Below are 19,365 nucleotides of genomic sequence, written 5' to 3' on the forward strand. Positions count from 1 at the left end.
TGTATGTATTGCTGCAGGGTCATCCTTGGTGAAGTCATAGATTTCAGCTGTGACGCCTGCTACTGTAGGTGATACTATGACCTTCCTGGTGTTGCTACAGACAAACACCAGTGAGCTTCAGCATTCCCCTCCTGTGTGGCGTTGCATCAGGGCGTAGACCCTCTGAACATACGATCTCACATATTGAATGACTTCTTAGTAACACACACAGAAGGCTTCTGTGAGGATTACATCCTTTATTTATTTTGGCAACTACTGAAGTACTGTGAAACCATCATTGCCACTACCCAATCTTCCCAATAGCAGTCTATAGTTTTCACAGAGCCCTATCTTGAAGAATACTAAACAGAGTCTCCTGGAGACATTGTGGAGGATATATGACTGACATCAATTGTGTCACCTTTGTGTGGACATAGCCTGGTAGCATTTCCAAACAATGTCTAACCAGTGGCTTTCAGAACTCACACATGTTGGCTGAGCCCTATCTCCATTAAAATTCTCTCTGTACAGATTTTATTCTTCCCAGAACCTCCAAGAAGGAAGATGCTTTCATTCTGTATTCCAGTGTCTGTAGGCTTCTCAGTATGTAGCATTCGAGTTTTTCTTGCCATTTTTTTCTGATGAGCCAGTGGGGCTCTTAATTGCCTAACTGTAGAGTCTCATTTTTCCTGACATTAGAATGTGGATAATAGTACCCTTCTCTCCCTTGGTGCTCAAAATACTTTATAGAACAAATACACAATCTAGGCTGTATTGAAGCAGATTGTGTCTTGTTTTAATAAAGTCTTATTTGAGGAAACCCCTGGTGATGGGTTAGAGTTAGTTACTTTACGACATTGGATGATTTGTTTTCCTAACTTCCAAGTCCCTGTAATGCATCAACTGTCTCCTGCTATTAACTAAACTGTAAGTGGTTTAGGGGTGGAACATTTCTATAATTATTTTTTCAGAGTGCCTACTAAAGGATTTTGCCTATAATATATGTGTGTGAGTGTCTGCTTAATTGGACTGGATACATCAATCAGACCAGCAAAAGCATCCTATAACCTAGCTCCTATGGGTCAGCCTCTATGATAGGTAGTGGAAACATGAAAGCATGGCAGAATGATAAGGCCTTATTTAATAATGTAAATAAACAAAACAAGCACTCAGAAGCGATAACACTTAATTCTACATGGCAGCAATAGGAGGCAATAAAAAAGAGTTAGCACTGAAACATAGGCAATGTATAGAATGTCTGGAAAAAGAATTCTTAGGTGAGAACATTTCAGTAGAGGAATGTAGTACATAAAAAAATGTGGACGACTCCAAGCAATGTGGTTGTCAAGGAAGTGAAGGAGCCTATAGCTCCAGCCAGGATATAAACAAACATAGGGAAGGTAAGGGTGAAGGCAGAGAAGAAGCTAACTACCAAAGCACAAACTTGCTGGGCTGCTACAGTTGCATTTGCCTCTGTAAACAAATAGGAAACCACTGGTGAACGGGAAGGCAGGCAAGGACGCTAGATTACGAGTTGACAGTGCACATAAAGGAAAGGGACAAAAATATCAGTTGCAAGTTATTGCGATCACAGGAGGCCAGTGGCAAGTGCCTGCAAACAGTGATGACATCGTGCGATAAGAGCTGTAACAGCAGGGTGCACGGAGGGCTAGAAGAACAAGGAAGAGTGAGAATCTGTTCTTGAAGGTTTCAGGCAAGTGTTTTCAGGAAGCTGTTGTTGAAGCGTAGGTGTTGACCAGGATGACAAGGTGACAAAATGGCCTTCTGTGGAGGAGGAGATAATCTGTACAAAGTCACTGGAATGGAAGGAATGGTCTAATGAGAAAACAGTTTCCTTCGGTAAAGTCTAGGGTGCCTGTTTGTGGATTGTTCAGGAAAGAAAGTCAAAGGATCAGCAGAATCCAGGAAGAATATGGTCGTGACTGCAAAGGCCTTGGATCCGCCGAGTTAGCTAGTGAGTTGTGCTATGTGGAGGTCTCTCTCCTCTTGAGGCAGTGTAGATGCTAGCTGAGAGCCAGGGGGCATGTCTGTGAGGGTGAGACAGGCACTGCCTGAGTCCTAATGTAAGATGAGAGAATGGAGGTGAAAACTTAAACATCAACAACAAAACAAAATACCTTCTATTTAAAGGTTCGATGGTAAGCAAGTGTGTCTTGTGAGCAAACAGGGAAAGAGTTGGACCAAATGGAGTTGTATGAGTTGAGAAGCAATCCGATGACAATAGAGATCAGACAAGAGGCTGGGTTTGAGAAACAGGACAGGCATAGTTTGAAGTATGTAGCATTTTAGTGCTGGAGGGTGTTCTGTTAGTGGATTTGATACTGTAACTGGGATGAGTTGATTCTTAAGTGTAAGGAAATGGACTCCGTATATATATATCCCAAATTAATCTGTAAGCATTATTTTGCCAAGAACCAGGTAACTTCCTGGAATGCTGGGAGATGTAGTTCTTAAAAAATAACAAAGCCTCTTGGGAAAGTGCCATAGCCTGTAGGTTTGCCTTTGTAAACCTCTGCAGTACAGGTTTCAGGGGCATTCAGCTGGGAAATTCTAGGGAATGGTCTTGACCAAAGTCCATCTCTTAGTCAGTATTTAATATTTAATAAAACTTGCTTCAAAATGATGGAACTGGTTTTTCTCTGGTGAAGCTCAGGATTAATACAAGCTGTATAAGAGACTAGTGTGAATAGTATCTCTCCAACTTGCAAGAACTAGAGGCTACTGGCAACCTCTGCTTCTCTTTCTTCTCCCAAGTCTCTCGACAGCCCCTTGGGAGACCCTGAACACTGATAGATGGGTGGTCCTGGCCCCTAAACTCATCTCAGTGTTTCCTGAGATCAGCAGTTACAAAAGCTCTAACCTTTATAGCTGCTCGGTTCTGGCCATACTCTGCAGCCTCTCAGGACAGCTGCTTGGTGCTGCCTTGATTGTTATTCAATGATGTGAATGATCAATGTAGAACTCTCAGCACAGGTCCCTGATACATAATGACCACTTCAAAAGTGTGAGCTGTCACAATTATGGCCATCTCTTTGAGACTTATTTTCCTCTTCTGCAAAGTAGATAGTCGCTGGGCAGGCTCATAGGTAGATTATGAGACAAATATTTAAAATGAAACAATAGCACAATGTCCTTCCATAATGGGAATTACATTGCTATCCATAATAAATATTAACATAAGTAAGAAATTTCCAGGAGAACTCTACGTTTTGTTGTCTTGCTTTCTCACCCTCCCACATGCATCCTGCCTCCAGCAAAAGTTCCCTCTGCTTACCACCACTTCATCCAAAATCGGCAGAAAATTAAGCCTTCTAGATAAGCAAAGCAAGTCTTTGTTTTACCATTCTTTCCAGGGGTGTTCGGGCTGAGCAGAGGATTTTGGTGTGACGGCATCATTTGCCCACCCATAGAAGAAGGGCAAGCTCTTCCAGTGAGGGGAAGCACCCCAGAAGCCCAGGTTTACACTGTCGGAGCATGTCTTTACAGCTCCCTCTGTGAACAGTAATGGGCCTGCACTATAGGGTTGAAACAATTATGTCTCCAAGTTTTGAACTCAGCTAGGGAGGCAGAGGGAGAAATGCCTCTTTGTGGCCTCTTGTAAACCTGACCCAGACAAACTGGGGGGAGTCTGCACTCATCTCAGCACTACTGACTGAGAGGGCCACCAGTTGGCAAAGTTCCTTCCGACTTCAACTGGTCACATGGTGCCCCTAATGAAGCTTCCTTCCTAAGGTCACACAGCAGAGATGTGTTCTGACCCCTGTGGGTTCTGTTGGCCGGCAGAAGGCTGAGTGAGATGGCCAGTTCCTGGATTTTTACCACTATATCTTGTTTGCTTTTGTCTTGCTTTCAGTGGGCTCTCCCAGAAGTCCTGTGAATAAGACCACCTTGACCCTGATCAGTGTCACCAGCTGTGTGATTGGCCTCGTGTGCTCTTCTCATGTCAGCTGCCCTCTTGTTGTCAAAATCACCCTACACGTCCCCGAGCACTTGATTGCTGATGGTGAGCTCATTCTGCTAAGAATGGAACCGCTTCTTCAGTTGTTGGTGGTTTTTAAGCTGAGCAAAAGATGGGGAAACCAAGGGTCATTATGGTGGGGAGGAGGGATATGCCCCCAAACATAAGGTAGAGGTTATGCCTAGATTGTAGACAGATGATCTCAGAAATTGAGCAAATGAAAAACTTCACAGGTCATCTCCAATACTTCATGTACATTGTCTATGCACATTGACTGTAAATAATCTATTTGTAGAGAAATGCAAAGCACAGTGGCTACAAATGTGTACACATCATGGTCTTTTACCATTGGAGGAAGAAAAAGCTAACAAGGCAGTAGAGGTGTTTAAGGATCAGCCATGCTTTTGACTTGTTTTCTCCAGGTGATAGACTGTTTAACTGCACTAACTTGTTATAAACCTAGACCTCAAAAGTAATAATTTACCTTCATGCAGGGGACCCCAAAATAATAAGGGACTCCTATAGGTTCAAAGAGTCCCTGAATCATCCAGGCCCATAGCATCTAATTGACTTGTTAATATCTATTCTCTTTGTAGCTGCAAGGCTGGAAACAGGTGGGGCGTGTGCACAGTGTTAGCATACCTGCTATTTCATAGGAGGTGACGACATCCTTTTTACCTGGACAAGTGCCAGTGCCTTGTGACTTGGTCTGATGGAGTTTTGGCTACCACAGAGCCACTCTATCCCTCTATCCCTTAGGAACACTCCAGCAATATGAGATGAGGCACAGCAGTAGGCAATGATATGGCTGGAAGGGTTAATGTCCCTGGTCTCACAGAAGTCAATATGACTGCAGGACTGCCATCTGGCATTCCCTTGTGCTGGTACTAATGGTAAGCTAGGACTGGTGGAAGTAATGATCCTGAATTAGGATGAGCCTGGCTTCTGGTGACTTGTGCCCATGTATTGTGTGTGCCTCTGCAGACATGCTTCTTCTCTGTCACCCTGTAGGGAGCCGCTTCATCCTGCTGGAGGGGAGCCAGCTGGATGCCAGTGACTGGCTGAACCCTGCCCAAGTGGTTCTCTTCTCTCAGCAGAACTCCAGTGGGCCCTGGGCCATGGACCTCTGTGCCCGGCGGCTCCTGGACCCTTGTGAACACCAATGTGACCCCGAAACTGGTAGGCGGGAGCACCGGGCAGCGGGTAACTGTCAGAGAGAGTGCATGCCTTTTGCAATCATTCTTTTGAGATTCAGACCATCTCTCCAAGTTCTGCTGTCCCTTTTTCATCTCAAGCGTGGACCATGCATGCATAGCACCATGTGGTTGAGTCACTGAGCATAAAAACATGCACTAGTCCAGCAGAAGCCTGGGCAGAATCTTAACCACAGGCTTACTCTGCAAAGGCCAGTTTGGAATAACTTCCATGGTCCATTTTGTCATTCTCTAGCTACTGTGACTATCTATTTATGATTGCAAAATTAATTCATGTTTAGTATAAAAAGTAGTATAAAAGAAAATGATAATCATCTTTATTTCTGTCTCCTAGATAAACAATTTAAAGCTCTTCATGTCCGTTATTTCCATTACAAGTCTATGCATAATTTTTTTAAAGGTTTCCTGGAAGCATAGGAAGTCTAGTTGAGTTTTCCTGAATTTGTCTCCTTAATATTCCATAAGACTTTTCCATAATCAAAATGCTCAGTAACATTTTAATGGTCATTTGCTGTTGTATTATACATCTGTACCATAACTCATTTAAACAGTCGTGTTGCTTTGGATTTAGAAGGCTTTAGAATTTTTTATTTTTATAAATACTATTAAGACAAACCTCTCAACAAAAAAAAGTGGGGCACGTAGGAATTTATTTTGCTTCCAATGAATTTTAGAGATAGATCACTAAAGAAAAGCTGTTTACATGTTTAAGTGTGTGACTCCATCCCGCAAGACTAGGGTAGTTCTGAGTGAGGCCCAGATTCATTCATTGTGAAGAGGAGTTGCTGCCTCCCTCCTGGAGTGTTGCATGCCCAGGAGCCCAGGTCTCTATGCCGGGTAGACTTGCACTTTTGTGGTAAGAAGGGTCTTTACTCTTCTGATTACCAAGATAGAATATTAAACAGAAACAACTTAGAAGAGCAAGGATCTATTTTGGCTCATGGTTGAAGGAAAACACAGTCCATTCTGGAAGGGAAGTCATGGCATATAGGGTTCTATATAGTAGGAAAATGGCTTTACATCATTATGGATCAAAGAGCCTAGCTGAAAGTGAAGCTAGCCTAGGAACTTTGGTCCTTACCTCTACTTCTATGCCCCTACACCTACAAGCTAACCCTCATGTCCAAAAGTGACCTTCCAGTGCCACCAACTGGGGACCAAGTAGTTGACAAAATTTTACATTTAAGCCATAGTAAGAAGTTCATATATCGTAGCCACTACAAAAAGAATTTTCAGGAGCTAGAGTACCACTGGTGAAACCTTAAGAAGTGTAACACTACAGAACAAAGGAAGGGGTCATGAACCAAATCCTCAAGATCTTTGTCATGTGTAACTCCTCAGACAGGCTGGGGGAGGGGTGTATCTTCAGAAAGCTCAGTTCAGATAGGTCTTCCTACAGATGTAGCCTAAGACATATGCTCTGTATTTAGTTATAATCCATTATTAAATCTCTTTGAGAAAGTAGCAGGTAACTGTGACATCTAAAGTTCATGTTCTGAGGTTTCAAACTTATTTTTTACGTGGGCCCACCACAGAGATTCTAGGTCCCCATATGGAAGAGAAAGTACAGCACTCTCAACATCTGATGTCTAAGACGGTGCTTGCTTGCTGTCCCTCCTACGCTGTCAGGCAAACACCAAACCAAACAGATGGGCTGTGCACTATGCCCAAAAGCTAGTGTGCTTGGAAGAAATTAAAAAGAGCTCATCTCAGAGGTGGGAACTCTCCATGTAGCAGAGCTGGTCTCTGGTACCCTCGTTCTCCAGCTGGTTAGGATTAGGAGGATTTGGGACAATCTTAGCTGTTAAACTCACTTCTGAGAGCAACAAGATCTCCAGAGGATCTTACATCTTTCCTCTTGGCCTTGAAAGGAAATCAAGGGCCTGCAATTGCTTGTGGAAAGGAGGGTACGGCTTTTCTACACTTGGGAGGGTTAGACAAGAGCTGCCTTCTTACTTTACATAACATTTGATTATCTGGGCCTGATTTACCCAGAGTCCCATGGCGATGGATAAGAAGAGTTCATGTTTAGCCTATTATGAAGTCAGAGCAAAAATAGGGTTGTTAAATGTAACTGCTCAGGTATGCTAAGTCTGACATGTTTGTCACTCAACTCTTTAGGAGGTAACCTGGACTGAACGTTCCTACTGGGTATGCCAGGAAGCTGGTTGTCTATAGAGAAGTTTCATATCTATACCTTCTAGCCCCTTACAGATGTCTAATTTCTAATCTTTCTTAAAAAATGAATGTGGAAAGCCCCTCTCTTGCAAATGGTTTTCCAGTATCTCTAACAACTAATGAATTTGCAACTGGAAAGTCACGAGGGATACAAAACATAAGAACCCACTGCAAACAGAACTAAAGGACAACATCTTCATTTGGCATGGCAGCTGAGAAACGATGCTGTGGAGCCTTTCATTTTCATTAATGCTGGGATTGGAACCCCACCCACCTCTGTGCTGCTTTTCTCTGCACATGTGATGATGTGGTCATCCCACACGCTCATCACTAAGAAACTTTATCGCCTCCCACACTCCATCCTAGGAGCCTTTCTCTAAAGAGCTGAGTGTGGGAATTGGCTTCGAGTCAAGTCGACGCTATTTTTTGCAATCCTCCAGCTAGCTTACTTGGAAATGTCAGAGTGTTGGGACATGTGCTTTCCCAGCCGAGCTGAGGGGTCTGCCCATATGGATGCATAGGGCTGTGCAAATGCACTTGTGTATTTTTTTCACGCAGACACACGTACCCATAAACACACAAGCACACAAACACAGATGCTCAGGCACTGCGAAGGAGCAGCCTTTGGTGCCTGGAGCACTCCTTAGGCAGCTTTCCTAAAAGTGTCCCAAAGTTAAGTGTGTATTTACACATCGTCTGCACAGAACTCCACAATACCACGTGTGAGAGATAGAAACATGGACTTACTCCACCAGATGCACACATCCTCCTCCCCACAATCTGTAGATGTGTGATGCTGTATGGCACCGAAAGGTTAAATAGCACATAGAATTGAAGTTGCCTAACAACTGGTGTCACAAAAGCAAGATTACCCTAGATTTTCTGGGTGTCCCAGTACTATGACAATACATCTCAAAGTAGAAGGGAAAATAAGTCAAAGTGCTAAGGTGAAAGAATGACTCATTAAGCGATTGTATTCTTTAAAGATGAAGGGCAAGTCATGAATCAGGCATGCAGACACCCTCTAAAGCCAGGAAGCAGCTTCTCACTTGCTCTGTTGAACCATAGCTCTGTTGAGACTTACTTTGTAGATACTTTAATCTTAACCTCCATAGAACCCATATTGGTCCCATAATGAAGTGATGTTGCTTTAGGCACATGAGTTTGTGATTGGCTACAAACACACCAAAAGAAGGACAAAACAATCCAAAGGGAGAAACCTGTTAGACTCCCTCTTCCTATATGCCCATCTTCATTCTAGAACTTCTAAAGATATATGAGGTTCCATAAAAAAAATCAGGGCTATAGGAAATTTGCTGGTTGATTCCAGTTCCAGCCTTCCTCTCCACTTATATTCTAACACCATGTTACTTGTAACAGAGCTCAGAGACCAGCCTGGACAATAGCAAACCAAGACTGGCAAATGTTCTTATAATCACCCCAACTCCTCAGACCTTCTCGTTCTATGTGGGTGTGCCTGAGAAAGGAGAGACCATCATGCCTGCCATGTGTAATCTCTCCTAAGCATTGTGATCCTCTCCTAGTGGGTATCAACTTGTGATGAGTCAGTCCTAGTACCTGGTTTGGGGAAGATTTAGGAGACTTGTCATTAGGTTCAGACTTGCTGATGACTTCACATAATACGCTGTGGACTATCTCCTCACTGCTTTGTAATGTCAGGTGGAAAACATGTGGGAAAATGCTTTTGACAAAAAAAAATGTGCTAGGTGGTGTTTGTCAGGAGCCCATCATGTTATTGTCACTGTGATTTGCTTAGACAATCAAAGCTCCCTGCACAACCCTACAAAGCAGACAGTATTTTTATCTCCACTTTAGAGAGATGTTGACAAACTGGCTTAACACCCTTGCTCAGTTAATAGCCCAGCTGGACTGTAAATTCAGAGTACATATCAGAATATATTGTGTCAGAATGCATATACCAGAAACCACATTTCTGGTCATTTTGTAATGTTTTTTTCTCATGCTGCCCTTCTGGAAGGACATCTAGATAGAAGGCTTAGGGTTACTCTCTTACCTTTTGTGTGGCTGTTGAGAGTTCAGTTTCTGACAAGGCCTTCTGCCAACTGCTAATTTCTTACCAACCTTACCAGACTGCCCTCAACCACAAGAGAATCTCTGATCAGGTTGGAAAATCACAAAGCATTAAGCCTTAAGCTTAGTGTCTATGAGATCCTGTCATAGGCTGACTTTACCTGTGATTTCTAAGGGTAACTTTTTGTGGTTGTTCATTTCCACTTTGTTTTCTGATGACAGACTATGCAGTTTCATTGGCTTTTCTCTCTACTCATTCCAAGCCTTTGTTCTGCCATCTGAGCAGTTTGGAGGCCTCTGACACCTGCTTCATTTCTCAGGCACATCCATTCTGGCCACAGCCTCCACTGCCTTTTTCAAGATATGTAACCTTTTTATGTCTACAAGGAGCACAGGCATCCAAGAAAACTCAAACTTGACTGTTTAAATATCTATATAATACGTTCTCAAAAATCCGTTCTTAGATCATTCTATGGCCAACACAACCAGGTCAAAAGTATCAACCAGGTTTCCAGATGATTCAGTTTCAACCTCTTTGCTTGCTCTGTGCCACTGCCTCAGCCTCTCTCTCTCTCTCTCTCTCTCTCTCTCTCTCTCTCTCTCTCTCTCTCAGAATTTTTAACCCATATCAATAGAGCTCAGTTCCCATTTTTCAGCTATAACCTGGATTGCATACTCACTCCAGATTTTCTTCTGATACTCCATTAAAGCACCTTCCTTTGGGAATAAGCTTTAGCATGTTCCATGTCTTCTCTCTCAGAGTTCCATGGAGGTCATTCAGCCCTGGGCATGGCTTTCTTCTGCTAACCCTCAGTGGTAGGGAATTACTACACAATTTGATGTTACCCACATGTGGTTGAACTTTTTCTTTTTAGACAAGGGACAACCAGTTCTATTTAATAAAAGCCAACCACTATCTGAAACAGTGTGATAACTCAGGCCTTTTGGCCTTGATTTGGGTTTACAGTCTAACAAATGTGGTTATTTCAGTTAAATTTGAGGACCCCCATAGCTTCAAGGGCTTTCTTAATCCCTAGATGAGTTTTGTGACTCAGTCATGCAACTGTAGAATGGGAAATCATGAAAGGTCTTAATCACCATGCAAGGTGGCTCAAGGTGATTGTCCTGGTACCAAACAAAAGTACACATAGGGATCTCTATCCCTTGCACTCTTGCAGAGGGTTTTCTTCTTTGACAGTGTGATCCACATAATAGCTCCAGCAGCCACTGTGACATGTTATGTTCTCCTGGCTGGGCACATCTCTGTGGCCATGGCACGTCTTTCTGTTGGATTCCTATGTACACCACCACAGAGTCAGCACCTCATGTGTTCCCTGCCATCTGTCACAGCAGATGCAGAGACTGTAACACTTCGGCTTAGGAGGGCATCCAACACCCTTCTGGGGTCTTTAAAATTCACAGCTAACAGTCGGAGTCTCTGCTTACATGAAACCCCTCTTGAAGTCAAGATTTAGCAGTTGGTTTCTATAGTAACGTTTCTCATCAAGTCTGAACTCCTTGCAGTATATATGGCCAAACTGGTTTGAGGAGGAATGAGGAAGAGGAAAATTTGGTGGATTCCAGAAATGAGGATCTGTTGAGAGGCAGATTTTTGATATCCCCAAACTCTAGCCTGGTATGTTTGAAAATTCCTGATTCTGACTTAGGGTGGCATATGCCATTATATGGGGAAAAGCTTTATCTGTTGTCAGCAGTGTGTCCCCACATGGTAATGAGTGATGGAAGCTTCATGTGGAGATAATGACCATGAAGGCAATTTGAGGAGGTAAATGCACTGTACAAATGGTAGGTATTTACGTCATTAGGAAAATAGGTCTCTGCTTGAACTCAGAGTTGTTGCTGAATTTATTTTTATATGTTTTGTGATAACCAGATATCAAATGTAGAAGAAGATACTCTTTTATTGTTAATACTTAATTCTAGACAGGGTGTCCAGCTGAGACTATTCTCATTTTGTGTTTTTGTTATTTTCTGTTTTTGAGTCAGGGTCTCAGGTTGTCTGGGATGGCCTCAAAATCACTATGTAGCTGAGAAGGACCTTATGCTTTTGACTCTTCTGCCTCTACCTCCCGAGTGCTGAGTGAAATTACAGGCATTTTCTACCATGTCTAGTTTACATGATACTAGGGATTGAACCCAAGATCCAACATGCTGGGCAAGCACTCCACCAACTGAAGTACATCCCAAGGTCCAATTGAGACCAACCTGAGAATCAGATAGATGTACTTGATACTCTCCTATGATTAATACATTTTTCTTCTTAGCATCCTATTCTTGTCTAATTGGCCATGTGGGCAATCAGGAGAGTACATTTCCAAAAAGAAAAAGACACAGTTGAGCATTTAAGCCATTAATTGGCTTAGATATCTTGATATTGTGGGTATTGCTATAGATACCACACACACACACACAATATATATATATATATATTCTAGAGATCCACTTTAGTTATCTTCGTCTATTATTGTCTATAGATTTTTAGACAATTAACACAGGGTCCCTTATTGAATCTAGAATTCACCCCTTCTGGTAGATTGGCTGACCCTTGTGTTCTTTACTCCACCTGTCTCCACCTCAAGAACTAGTGTTACAAGCACTTACTACCGTGCCTGGCTTTTCCATGAATGCTGGGAATCCACACTCATATTCTTATAATTGAGCAATAAACACTTTACCACTGAGCTATACTCTCAGATTAAACATTTTAATTATTTAACATTTTAACCATAGTTTGATGGTTAATATGATTGTTAACTTTACATAATAGGACAAGCCTCTGGGCCTGTCCATGCTGGTTATTTAGATGAGGATAATTGAGGCTAGAAGACCTGTCATATATATAATAGGTACTGTTCCAAAGGCTAGAGACCTGAACTGGATAAAAAAGATAAAGCCAGCTGAGTACCAGCATTCATTGTCCTTCATTTCTTGGTTGTAGATGCAACTATGCCACTATGACAGACTGTAAGAATGAGCCAAAATAACCCATAAATTGCTTTTGTTCTTCGTTTGCCATAACACAAGACAAGCAATTAATCCCCACAGTATCTATGTAAAGCCCACTTGTTTGAAATCAACCTTATCCTTGGGGCTTTAGCTTTCTTTGGAATTCTTAAAAGCATAAAGCCTTATTCTCCATTTTCTTAGCTCTGAAACCTGCTTTTAAAAATCTTATTTCTCTTTCCTTTTATCATAAAGTGGCCATCGTTGGCAGGTCTTATCACCGGCCACCTAATTTCAGACTGTATTTCTGATGTTTCACTTTAAGCTCCATGGGCATTTGTATCTAAAGCCTAGTACCAATGAAGGTAATACATTTGGGCCTGAAGTAGGTCAGTAGGTTCCAAGATAGCCTGTGATACGAAAGTCAGAATTTTCCTTACATAAAATAATGTACTGATCTCTAATACTCTTTAGAGTCTTCTAAAACTACAGTGTTTCCCATTTTCACTCTGCCCACCAGTACATGGAGCTGAGTGTGCCTGGGATGGAGGTCAAGTAGCTGTTAGTTGGTATAGAGGCCGTGAGTGGCAATACCTTCTAGGTAGATCTTAAAATGCATGAGCAAAAATCTGAAACAAAAATTGCCCCACTCACACTGTTCAGGCTCTTCTTTATTGGAGTCATTCCCTTCGCTTTTTATTAAGTTTTATCTTCATAAAGAGGAAATAGCATTTAAAGCTGCTGTTCTATTTATATCCATCTGAAGTTTCCCTTCCTTAGGAGATAAATAGACTGGACACATATTGTCTCCTCAGGATTTGGCACCTTCGTGAATTTGTTATTTACAAATTTCAAGAAGTCACGCTTCATTATTGCACTGGTTAAAAACTAAATAATCAGCCTTTCGAAGATTAAGAGCAAAAGCTTTAGTGTAACTTAGCACATGGTTCAGAGACAAGTAGCACCAAGCAGACAGACACATCAGGAAGCAACAGCTACTGTCTTTAGTACTCAACAGAGTGATGGCTGTTAATCCTGTGGGAAACCTCAAGTTTGCTACTGAACTGGATGAAGGCCATGAGACCCTGCCTTGGAAAGACTGATATGTCACATAGGAAATCCAATATGCAATTCCAGAAGGTTGTGGGACCTCTCAGTATACAAAAATAAAGTAAAAAAAACTCCTATAAAACTAATGATATGGAAGAGTAGGAAGATTCTGAACCATGCAGGCTTGCAGATACTTGTTTACTACCTTCAAAAGATAGACATTTTCACTCGAAAAAACTGGAGTGCCTACAAAACCAGAAGAGGATTTTGCAACCTCCTCGAATTACCAAGGCTGTTTTGTGGAACAATTGTGGCATGGTGATAGTGCCTTAGGTCATATAGTCATAGGTTCAAGTATTAAGTGTGTCATTTTTGAGAGGCTGATAAGTCTTATAAGTTGATCAACCTTTGGTTTTTCATATCAAAATAATACAGTAACAATACCTAAGTTTCAGATTCTTAGAAGTACTTCAAACAGTTCACGAGTGTAGACGTCAAACATTTACCATCACTTGCTAATTGTCCTACAGTACCTTAGAATTGAGAAAATGAACATAAAGTGTCTCCTTCTTCAAAGACCCCTGATCTTTGTGCTTACATAGCACACACCCTAGGTCCTTTGCAGATTTCAGGAGATACCTCAATGTATAAAATCATTTTGCATTGGAAAATAGGGCTATTCATTCATGAGGGCAGTGGAGAGGAGCATTGGGACACAATGGGATTATGTGTATCATGTCTGCTATTATTGAAGTCTGTGTTTAATCCGATCATTTCATATTAACTTACTCAATTACAGATATGGTAGTTGATCTACTTGTGTTTCTTTCTTCTTCCTACCCTGATCCTAAGGGGAATGTCTATGCTATGAAGGCTACATGAAGGATCCTGTCCACAAGCACCTTTGCATTCGAAATGAATGGGGAACCAACCAGGGGTAAGTGAGATGACAAATTGGCAGTTTCCCAAGTCACTGTTTTCTCACACAGCCATCATGGGAGCAACTATACACAAAGAAGCAGAGTTAATGAGTGGTTGTATTCTGAACAGTCTGTAGTAAAAATGTCACCCTGACTATCCATAGTCATACCATGACAATGACATCCATGCCACCTTCTCCTCTATTTACGAGTCAAGAAAAGATGCCTTTGACTCTCGTAGCCCTGCAGCCTCCAGCTGGGATCTGAAAATGAAGCTGCCTTTCTCTTCTTTTCTATTCCACCTCCACCTGCCTGAGACACATGAAGCCACAAAGACTCTGCAGTAGCTCTTGGAGCTTGATGAGTCACTCGAATGACTGACAGGAGTCAAAAAACAAAACAAAACAAAAAACAAAAAACAAAGTTCCCAGCAGCATTGTCAGCAGGCGTGACATACAAGACTCAGGAAGTGCTTGGCACTGAGGAAGAGTGTTTGTGCCTGATTCCCAGTTACCATTTCTTTGTATGACTTTTATTTGCCCACAACTACATGTGACTTCAGAAGAGTAGCTAGTTTATCTATTCTTTTTTTTTTACATTTTTGAATGTTTGTACTGTAATAAAATATACATAACATAAATTTACCATGTTAGTAGATTTAACTCTATTAGTTAATGAAATTAGCCAACTATATCACTAGGGAGTCATCACCATTATATGTCTAGTGTTGTGATGATTGGTAAAAGCAGTTTTTGTGTCTTGTTTTGAATTCTAAGAGCTTGCTTTATGCATTAGTCAAATGGAGAGAAAGGTCAATAAATGCTAACTAATAATAGCAATCAATGGGATAGGGAGAATCTGAAGGAAATCAAGGCAAAGGCATGTGGGTGAGTGATTGATTGGACTGAAAATTAGATTGTTGGTAACCTGACAACATGGAAAACAAACAAACAAACAAAAAAACAGACAAACACCCCTAAAACCAATGTCATTTCTGACATTATCCTAGAAACTCTCACTCCTGGGTCAATCATCAGCCCCCTGTACATGATCCCCTGATGAGATCCTGGAATATTGAGTGCAGTTCTAGACTCTCAAAGCAATAAATATAGTGACAAATGGGTGAGAGTTTAGAGAAGAGCAATAAAAATGATTGAGGAGCCCAAGGGAGTGATTTATGATAAGGGACAAGAAGAACTCAACTCTGATGACTTAGCCAGCTGATGACTAGTCAAGGTGTGATAGATGCCCATTGCTGTGGAAGAGGGCAAATGTTCTGGAACCCAGTCGAAGTTAAGTGATAAGAACAAGAGTAAATGAAGTCAGGAAAAGGAAATCTGGATCACAGGTCAGAAAAGTTAGGGAAGTCCAAATGCCAGAAGAGTTTTGTGTTAGTGAGAATGAAGAATGCCTTGGTTTGTATGGAATGTGAGCTTTTAGCAGGTAGGCAACCCAAAAATTATAAAGGAAAGTATTTTAGAGAAGAAAGTAGAAGACTGACTAATAGATGTTGTCAAGTTAGGTATGATATGAATATAGAATGGCATTCAGTGGTTAAATTCTGCGTTTTCCCCTGACTGTGATTCCCACTGAGTTGTTTGCACAGTTGCTGTGGAGCCAGCCCTTTGGCTTATGTGATGGCTGAGAATCTTAGCTGACCACGATTCTTACTGAGTTGTAAAAGGTGATGGATAACCACGTCTCTATCTCATAGCCTGCAATCTTGCCACTGAAGAAAACAACTACGAGATATCATTTCACATTTGCTCTAAATGATCTGGCCTGGCCCTCTGCCTGTGATTGGATTTGGTAGTTAATCCCTCAAGCTTCTACATCCCTAGCCTTGTAGATGTATTGTGTGAGGATGGGCCTGACTTCACTTGGTAATTGCAAAGCCTTTGTTATTCCCTATGGCTGGATGTAGAGACAGTCTTAGGATGCAGACAAGAGCCTCAGGGGGAAATGGTAGAGGTGCCAGCATTGCTGTCCTTAGGAACAAAATAGACTAAAGCACTGAGCTGTAGACTGACGAGAACATTAGCCCCAGGAAATAGACAAAGACACCTAATCTGTCATCTCCATCTCTAATTTCCATTATTCTATGATCATCACTGTCTATGAGGTCTCATTGTAGACAATAATAAAATTATAGAACAACTATTACCAGGATGGAGAGGAGTATCTTGAGGACATTGGAGCAGGAGTGATAAGCAGCTTGAATTTATATTTATAATACAATGCCAGACAAATGGATGCAGTTTTCCTCCTGAAATAAAACCATAAGTGAAAAGTAGAAGATGCCATACATTGTGATTTAAGTCAGGGTACCAAACTAATGTAATGTTTCTTTAGATGATTTTCCCCAAATTAATCGAAATTGGTTTGAATGTAAAGACTATCATTTGAATTGAAAACTGCCTGACAGATTTCTAAATGATGATACATATTAGAGCGTTATGGGAAAATCAATGGTAAGTTTGATTTTCCTGGAATTTTCATTTAATGTTCTAGAAGGTGAAGGTGAACAGCCCACATAAGGAGTACTTATGTTTTCCTCTTAACATTCTGATATGGCATACATTCAAACTGCAGTCGGTTTATTCTAGGCACAAAACCCAAATCCAGAGCCACTAATGGTTGAAGTCCTTTGTGAGAAAGTAAGGTTGATAAGCAAGGAAAAGGTAGCAAAACAAGCATTTGTGATTTTCAGAGAAAAAAGAAAGTTAATCAAGGACATTCATACAAATTGTTACAAATGGATGCTTCTGTGAGGAAGATGAGTTAGATCTGAAATGCTAGGCAGCTGCTACCTGCTCTATCTCCTACAGTCCTGTGAGTGTGCTTGAGTGTGTGTGTGAGTGTGTGTGTGTGTAGTTATATTTGAGTGCATGTAAATATGTACTATCTATATGATGGTACAGTGTGTGAATGTGTATGCATATCTGAGCGTATGAGTGTATGTAAATCTGTAGCATCTGTATGATAGTAGAGTGTGTGTGAGTGTATGTAAATATTTAGTGTCTGCATGATTGGACCGTGTGTGTGTGTGTGTGTATGTGTGTAAATACATAGTGTCTGTATGACTAGAGAGTGTGTGAGTGTGAGTATATGTAAATATATGGTGTTTGTATGATTGACAGTGTATGAGTGTGTGTGTGTATAAATATTTAGTGACTGTATAATTTTACAGTGTGTGTATATGTGAGAGAATATGTATGACTGTGTGAGAATATATAGTGTCTGTATGATTGTATAGAGTGTAGTGTGAGCATAAATACATATGAATCAGTAGTATCTTTATGATTGTACAGTGTGTGTGTGTAGGAATGAGCCAGTGTGTTTAAAAAATGGCTGTTACCCCTATGTTCTATCATCTACTCTTCAATTTATTTATGTTTTTAGTAAATGTTTATCCCATTACTCTCTAGGTGAAGAACATGTGCGGTTATTATGCCTAAAAGCAAGGTGGAGTTTCTATTCTGGAATAACTAATAGTCCACATAGGAAAATGGGCATGCAATGAAATTTCAAATTGTTCTAAGACCTACCAGGAGAAAGATTTTGAGCAAATGTCAATGAGGGAAGAGTTAAGTGGTGACTTAGATAGGGTGGAAGAACTGTGATAGAATTTCATGGAGAAGTCAGGTTTTTTAATTGTTCTATTTAATGAGTAGAGACATGAGGACCTTGGGTTTATAGGAATGGTAGATAAGTAGTAAAGATAATTTAGTTTAAAAGTCTCTTGCACATAGCCAGGAAAAAAAGCTAAAATGGGTAAAAGCTAGCATAATGGGTAAAAGTAGACAAATAGAAGAGAATGGCTGATAATTAGAGAGCCTATGTCTAAAATCTATTAAATACTTATATTACAATAATTCTGGTACCTCAGTCCTGCCAGAAATGCCCAGGAGAAAGCAAGCAGTTTGAGACATTCATGTGTTAACCTACATGGTAAAGTCAGCTGTTCCAGCTTGCACAGTTGAAGTGGTCCAAGTGGAAGGTTATAAAATGCTTGAATTCATTGCACAAAAGAAACATTTTCACTAAAAGTAAAATTAGTTTCACTATTACTTAAGGAAAGCCATGGATAATAGATTTCTAATGGATCATTCAAAGAACATGAGATGTTGGAAGATACATCCTTGATCTTTGATGCTGACAACAAAATCAAGCACTCTTGGTCAGGACTTTCTGTATCATTCAATTGCCAGGGAGAGAACCCAGGGCTGAAACATCCAAACCAGTGCCATGGTGTCTGTGTCTTCTGTCTTCCTTGTGTGACTTTTCCAGGTAATTTTTTGTCCTCCCATCCCTGTGGCTTCTTGACACAGCCTGAGCCTGTTGGAGGTTGTATTTAATATTTGTTTGCTAGGACAACAGAGATAAATTGAAAATGTTCACTGATGAGAAATGAAAACAGTAAATGAGGGTGGAAGAAGCAAGAGAGATTGATTTACATGAGAATATCGGAGAAGAAAAGAGACACCCAAATTTATTTAGATACTTCGGAGTTATTAAGGAAGGCCATAATAATGGCTTTTTGTTAAATTAAAAGTGTACTCAAGGGCCTCTAGATACATCTTTCAGAATACCACAATTAGATTAAACTCATGCTTTTGGAGATTCCTGGTAAATAATAGTCTGATTACTTATTCTGGCATCTTAGCTGCAGAGGACAACACCAAGGAGATTCTCCAATAGAGAAATATAAAATATTACTGGTTTCAATGCCGAAGGATAAAGACAAAGTGATAACTCATGATATGGGCAGAGACCTGCTGAGAGAAATGAACAGGTGTTCTTCCAAGGATTTAAAAGCTGTTGTCAGGAATGACCCTGTTCACAGGCTATCTCCTTTTCTCATGGCTGCCCAGGGAGATGACACTGTAGCAGGTAGTTCCCACTACCCTGCCTCAAGCTCTGGCTGAACCATGCTACCAGCTGTGCCTAGGTTCCCTCAGATTCGAGAATGAAAGACACACACACACATACACACACACACACACACACGCTTATTTTTTATATGCTT

At 41.0% G+C, this 19,365-nt stretch overlaps 1 protein-coding gene across 2 annotated transcripts in view; it reads left to right on the forward strand.

Moving 5' to 3' along the window:
• Astn1 (astrotactin 1) overlaps positions 1–19,365 on the forward strand; it is a 308,690-nt gene that overhangs the window by 141,645 nt on the left and 147,680 nt on the right. Inside the window, exons 6-8 of one of the 2 annotated variants that reach the window (XM_028759116.1) lie at positions 3,854–4,003; positions 4,970–5,137; positions 14,269–14,353. In XM_028759116.1, the coding sequence (XP_028614949.1) occupies positions 3,854–4,003; positions 4,970–5,137; positions 14,269–14,353 (403 nt within the window). Of the gene's footprint in view, positions 1–3,853; positions 4,004–4,969; positions 5,162–14,268; positions 14,354–19,365 lie in introns of both variants that reach the window. The other variant, XM_028759110.1, reaches the window with a different exon arrangement.

The sequence above is a fragment of the Grammomys surdaster genome, unplaced genomic scaffold (genome assembly GCF_004785775.1).
Source record: "Grammomys surdaster isolate TR1022 unplaced genomic scaffold, NIH_TR_1.0 130, whole genome shotgun sequence".
Taxonomy (NCBI): domain Eukaryota; kingdom Metazoa; phylum Chordata; class Mammalia; order Rodentia; family Muridae; genus Grammomys; species Grammomys surdaster.